The sequence below is a fragment of the Echiichthys vipera genome (assembly GCF_963691815.1).
Source record: "Echiichthys vipera genome assembly, chromosome: 17".
NCBI lineage: Eukaryota > Metazoa > Chordata > Actinopteri > Perciformes > Trachinidae > Echiichthys > Echiichthys vipera.
The window spans coordinates 26,286,760-26,293,515 of record NC_139842.1 but is presented as its reverse complement, the minus strand read 5'-3'; the positions used below and the strand labels follow the sequence as shown (position 1 = coordinate 26,293,515).

Sequence of the window (6,756 nt, the reverse complement as noted above, 5' to 3'; positions counted from 1 at the left end):
TTCGTAAACAGTAAACTGCTCTGAGATGGGTCAAGTTAGGAATTTTTCTTTTCAGATAAAAAGCAAAACAATATTAATTCATATTAAATGAAATAACAGTTAATGAAGAGAGGTCAACAATAACCTGACAGGATATTAAAAATGTATACAATAAAGTGTGTGAAAATGAAAAATGTAAATTGATCAGTTGGCAACTCCATCAGCTGTCAGTGTTTTTATGACTAAATGTTGCTTTTGGAGGACAACTTGTGCTGTTTTGAAAATTTGTTCTAGTGTTTCGCTTAGAATGACTTTTTGAGGATAAAATTAACTTTTTGATCTGTTAAATTCTTTCAGGATTTCTGTGGAACTGATGCATCCGAGTCCAGTCATGATCTGGAGAGCAGTAACGTGCCATCACCTTCTTCATCTTCGGAGGCAGAGGAACCCAAAGGTAAAACAAAATCTACACTTACAAGACCGAGGAAAACTGGAAAACGTGCGGGTTCTGCCACCAAAGACTTAAATCCACATAAAGAACCCATTCAGAGAGATGAGAGAGACGGAGACAATATTAATGATTACAGTGCTGACACTGAGGATGACAAGGATGGAGATGAGTGTAGGTCACATGGCATCACTGTGAAAACCACCATGAAAGGGAACAAAAGAAAATGGGATAAGAAACATTATTGTATGTTTTGCAAAAAACCTCAATCCAAGATTGCAAGACATCTAATCCGGAAACATAGCAGTGAAAAAGAAGTGGCACAGGTGATATGTCTTCCAGCAAAGTCCAAGAAACGGACTCAAATGTTAGAACAACTTTGCCGAAGGGGTGATTTCTATCATAACATTACTGTGTTACAAGAGGGGAAGGGTGAAATTGTCACCTACAGACAACCATCCGAACATACAGATGTAGAAAAGTACTTGCCTTGCAACATGTGTTATGGTTTCTTCTTAAAAACTGAGCTATGGAGACATGAAAAAGTGTGTCGGAAAACAATGACTTTGTCAGCTGAGTCCAAGAAAAAAAGACGAGTCCAAAGTGCTGCTCCATCCCTTCTCCCGTATAGAGGACAAACGTCACAAAGATGCGCTGCAATTCTCAGCAGGATGGTTATTGATGTCATTTCAAGTGAAGTTAAAAATGACCCTCTGATTTGTGAATTTGGTGATAGACTGCTTGAAAAACATGAAAATGTTCGGACAAGGGATCGCTATGTGAGCCAAAAGATGAGGGACTTGGGTAGATTTCTACTGGTTGCCAAGTCCCTGGACAGAAAAGTGAAATCCCTTCAAGATGTTTTGGTTCCACCAAAGTTTTCCTTAGCGGTAGCAGCAGCCAAAAAAACATCTGGTTTCACCAACTCAGCGCATAGATACAACACACCATCTCTTGCTTTAAAATTGGGGCACTCACTGAAGGCAGTATGTGACATCGTGATAGGACAACATGTAAAGGCTGAAGATGAATCGGCTGCCAGCCGAGTGAGGAACTTTTTGGGCTTAGTTGCTGCAGTGTGGGACCTGTATGTGTCACGCCATGCACGAACAAACCTAGAAGAAGAAAGATGGAACAAAAGAGAAATGATTTCACTCACAGAGGATGTCATGAAGCTTCATAAAATGTTGAAGTCCACAGAGGACGAGGCAAAAGACAAGCTCCTGAATGGACCAAACCCAACAGCTTACAAGACACTCAGCGAGTGCCTTCTTGCCCAAATCATCCTCTTCAACAGAAGACGCCAAGGTGAGGCAGCAAAAATGCCTCTGGTGACAGTCAGAGACAGAGCCACAGAGGAACCGAATGAAGACATCATGAAGTGCCTCTCAAAGCTAGAACAAGATCTGAGTCATGAGTTCACTCGTTTAGTAGTCAGAGGGAAGAGAGGCCGTAAGGTGCCCCTGCTTCTCACAAAAGAGATGACATCCTCACTTGACTTCCTCATTGGAAAAAGGGGCGGAGAGAATGATATTCTGGAAAGCAACAAGTATGTTTTTGCGAGACAGAATTCTGAATCCCATCTTCGAGGTTCAGACTGTTTGAGAAAGTATGCAGCTGCAAGTGGAGCAAAGAGGCCTGAAACGCTCACCTCGACCCAGCTGAGGAAACATGTGGCCACACTCAGCCAGATAATGAACCTGAAAGACCACGAGTTGGATCAACTGGCGAAATTCATGGGGCACGATATTCGCGTTCATCGCGATTATTATCGGCTGACAGAGAACACGCTGCAGCTCGCTAAAATGAGCAAGCTGCTGATGGCAGTAGAACTTGGAGCTGATGTCTACAAAGGCAAATCTCTTGATGAGACTGATTTAAACTTAGAAAGTGAGTAAAAATCATGTTACAGTGAATCATGATTTATCGTTACGTGACATGAACTCCCGGTCCTTTTAATAATGTCTGGTGGATTTAATAATAATCAAAATATTTTTTTCTAATAAAACAGCGGCTTTGTCTACAAAACGGAGAGCAATACAAGGATCCGGAGTCACTGAAAGCATTGTGGAAATTCCCAGTGGGGAATCCTTAGAGCCACCTGAAGACATGGATGGTATGAATTTATACATTGTCAAATAATTGATTGGTTATTCTTCTTTTCAGCACTTGATTTATTCCTGGGCCATGTACAGGGAGAGCACATTATCTTAATGGGAGTACTAGTTGGCAGGCTGGTTCATGAGCAGGGAGGGCTTTAGGAGCGGGGTAAATTAGCTGGTTTTCTGATTTGCAGGAATCAACAAAGAATTGTATGACATGACTTTCTTTTTTTGTAGAGCCAGACATTTTGACTCAAGGTCCAAGGCCATCATTTAAGGCAAAAAGAGGAAAGAGAGGTAAACAAATCCATTTTTGTTTCCTCATCTTTAGGTTCTTATGCTCCTGTGTAATAACTGTCTCATGCTGTCCAACCATGGTCTTTGATACAATACAAGTAATTAAGATAAACCACGTAATACGCTTAGTGTCATTCTCAAGTGATATATTCTCTCTCTGTTCTTCTCTTGAAGGGTCCTCCAAAAGAAAAAGGACAGTGGGTTCTCAGACTGCTCAAGATTCAGATTCCGACGGTATGAACATGACTTTAGATCTCTTAATGTTTTGTTGTCTGTAAATACAATGTGTTGTAAGTAATGTTTACGTGGACTTTTCTTTGTTTTCGCCTTCTCTTTAGAAGAAACCAGAAGCCCGTCCATTCCCAAACCAAGGCACGTGCAGAAAAGAGGACAGAAAGGTAAACCCATTTCCTCCTTCTACTGTCCAATCATGGTCTTTATCCTCAATACTAGCGTTACTAAAGTAACTTTATCCAAGGGATGTTCAAGTCTTTTTTTTTTCGCCAGGTAGAGTCTCTTTTTTTAAAAAAGAAAAATATATTAGCTCTTAATGTGGTCATTTCATTGGGGCAACTTGACATGTGCATACTTACAAGTGCCTTCAGTCGTAATTTGCAGAAAAAAAAATTCACAGGAGGACTGAGCTTACAGTAGCCTTTATGTGCCAGTTAAGCATGGCGGTCCCTGTGAAGACAGGTCAGACCTCTGCATGTGTCACCTGTGTGAAAGAAAAGAGGACAGCACTGTCCTTTCTAGCTGACTCACCTGTAACTCACATGCAGCTGACCGAGCAGGAGCTCTGCTGTTCCTCTCCTTCATTTAGTGTTTGGCTGCACTTTGTATAAAAGAGTTCAACGTGAAGATCTAACCTCCATCTGAGCACGATCTGCTGAGCAAGAGCACAGTAGATGTGGCTGCACAGCTGTAGCAGATTGTGTGTTTTATAACCATAAAAACCCACATTGTCCGCTGAAGTGATCCCCAAAGGAATTTTAGTCAAAGGCAACTGGACTTGGTTATTTGTCTAGGAAGACGTTTCACCTCTCATCCAAGAGGCTTCATCAGTTAATTTGCCCAGATCCAGGTATTTAACCTCTCACAGGCAGGTGATGTCACTGAAACCCTTTGTGCTCCAAGAGCCAACGACCGTCGTTAGAGTGGCAGTCGTTGGTGGGAAGTAGGTCTGGACTTGGTTAGTGCTCTGTTGAGTCTTAACAACAGTGGTTGGAGTCACAGGAGGCCATGTGTGAACAGTTGTTCTTTGAGGTTAGATTGTTGAATCTCCTGAAGGGATGAAAGGGCAGCATTGTAAATTGGAGATTTCACAGGTTTCCCACTCAAGTGATATTTTCTCTCTCTCTGTTCTTCTCTTGAAGGGTCCTCCAAAAAAGAAAGGACAGTGTGTTTTCAGACTGCTCAAGATTCAGATTCCGACGGTATGAACATGACTTTAGAGCTCTTAATGTTTTGTCTGTAAATACAATGTGTTGTAAGTAATGTTCACGTGGACTTTTCTTTGTTTTCGCCTTCTCTTTAGAAGAAACCAGAAGCCCGTCCATTCCCAAACCAAGGCACGTGCAAAAAAGAGGACGGACAAGATGGTAAGAACATGCAGGGGTCGACAATATAAATGGCCTAGTGGCCCGGATGTACTTTTAAATCTGTAAGGGCCACCAGAACGCTCCAACCGGACCAGTAAAAAATAATGCCCTGAAAAAAGATGTGTAAAAAAAGCAATGAATCTAATCTCACATAAATTCACCGTGGTTTGATATGATTTCTGTGAAATCGTCAAGGTAATTACTGCATACACATAGCGTTGCATGATCCCAATCAAAGACGGACATTTACTTTTTGTGCGCAGTGAGCGCTATGCCCTGGGATATCAGCTAACCACCTGCAAACAACTGCAGTGTGCACAACTCGCTTGCTTCCGGGCAACACGTGCTGAACGCTCACTGCTGCTTAAGTTGTCACAAGAAACGAAAGATCCTTTTTTTCTGTACCGTGAAACTTTGTCCTCAGTGCATCTTTTCGAGTCTTGACGGGACCAATGCGGACGTTACACACGACCAGAGCACGCGATGGGTCTCGGTGCAGCCAGAGTCAAGCTTGCAGTCCGTTTATGTGAACGCGTGTTTAGACCATAATACATCCATGGTTTGGAACAGAGAAAAAACAAATGTGTGGAAACATAAAATAGAGCTGAAAAAATCATCGGAGTCAGTTTTGCGCTAGTCTGTGGAAACAGCCTAAAAGTGAATGAATGAGGAGAACAATTATGTAATTGAACTACTGAAAGATAAAAGTAATGACTACATTACTTTCCATTTGTGTTGAGGCATGTTTACCATTTTAAATTTTAAATACAGGTTTGATTTGAAGCAGTTATTTATTTATTAAATAAAGTAACATACTGAACTAAGAAGTGCATGTTTTTTTTCTTCCTACTATTGAGAACCGTGGAAATTTATTGTCTACCCCTCACATAACTGAAGTTTATTGGAGGTGTGTTACAGTTGCTGTCAATATGAAGATTTGTAAATGATAATAAGGCATCGTGGGTTTTTTTTGCAGGAGAACCACAAAGGCCTTTCAAAAGGACAGAGGAGTCAGGTACTCAACTAACTTAAAAAGGGGAGATTGGTAAAAAATACTGTTACTTAGTGAAAGAACTCAAGTAGAAATTGTAGTCCACAAAATAACTTGATAAATTAAAAGTATGAGGATAAACAAAAATGACAACTCAAGAAGTGAGTAACTTAAAGAGGAACTATGCAGGATTTGTAGCTTTTTTCTGTAAATAAAAAGCTTCAGAGTAATTGTGAAAATAAATGAATTGTAACTTGTTCCAGGTAGAATAGAGACTATTTGCCTTCCACCTAGCGTCTCTGGGCTGAAAACCAACCTTGTAGGATCAGAGACTCAGACCCATTGTCCAAGCTCTTGTCTCTGCGGCACCGCCACACAGACGTAATGCACCCCTAATGTCTTGTTTATGACAGATAAGACTATGCAAATATACACATGGTAACATGGTGGATGATAAATAACGTTACTCACCGCTCCATAGATTTCAGAGTTGTCTGACTGAAATGTATAAACGCATAGTTTCCATGGGTCTTCCAAAATGTTTAAGTACAAATAAATGACCTGTACATTATGACCCATTGAATTCATAAATCACACCTGCAAGCTGGTCGGCTTTTGGCTACTGTCACCTTTTCTTTAATCTCAGTCAGGGTAGAAGTGAATGAAGAGGGTTTAAGGATTGTATGTTGCTACTTATTTGACTACTCAAGAGTTTGCAGGTCTGATAAATAATGCCATGTTTGATTTCTGTTATAGATCTCCCAAAAGGCTTCCGACGCAAGCCTTGGAGTAGAGAGGAAAAAGAAGCTGTATGGAGGCAGCTGGGAAAGTTCATCACCCTCCAAAGAGTTCCTGGGAAATTAGAGTGCATGAAAGCATTGGGTGCTGAACGGGCACTTAGAAGTCGTTCATGGAAAGACGTAAAAAACCAGGCTTACAACATAATCACCTCCCAAAAGAGGAAGTTCTAAACAAGTGTATATATACACTGCAGCTGTTTGTTTTTTGACTGCAGAAAGTTTTAATGTTCAAGTTTGTGTGCAGTCTAAGTACTTTCATTAAATAAAGTACTGTGTTGAAGTTGAGCCTTATGAGTTTCCTAATGTCTTTGAGACATTTCTCTAGATTAATAAATGGCAGCTTGGGTTCATTCAGTACACAGAAAAATATGTTTTCCGTAAGGCTAGTCAAGGTAGTTTTATTTGTATAGCCCATTTTTAAAAAACAGTTTGTCTCAAAGGGCTTTCATAACAACATCCTCTGCCCTGAGACCCTGACATCCACTAAGGAAAAACTAATTGAAACCCTTTTAACAGGGAAATAATTGGTGAAAGCTCA

The 6,756-nt window shown here is 40.7% G+C and overlaps 1 protein-coding gene across 1 annotated transcript; it reads left to right on the top strand.

Moving 5' to 3' along the window:
• The first annotated feature begins 2,495 nt into the window (after positions 1–2,495).
• Positions 2,496–6,294, top strand: LOC310959564 (uncharacterized protein). The gene is made up of 8 exons (XM_083930952.1): positions 2,496–2,543; positions 2,767–2,826; positions 3,001–3,060; positions 3,165–3,224; positions 4,203–4,262; positions 4,364–4,427; positions 5,404–5,442; positions 6,175–6,294. The coding sequence occupies exons 1-8, from the start codon at positions 2,537–2,539 to the stop codon at positions 6,209–6,211; spliced, it is 387 nt and encodes a 128-aa protein (XP_083787078.1). The 5' UTR covers positions 2,496–2,536; the 3' UTR covers positions 6,212–6,294.
• Positions 6,295–6,756: the final 462 nt, after the last annotated feature.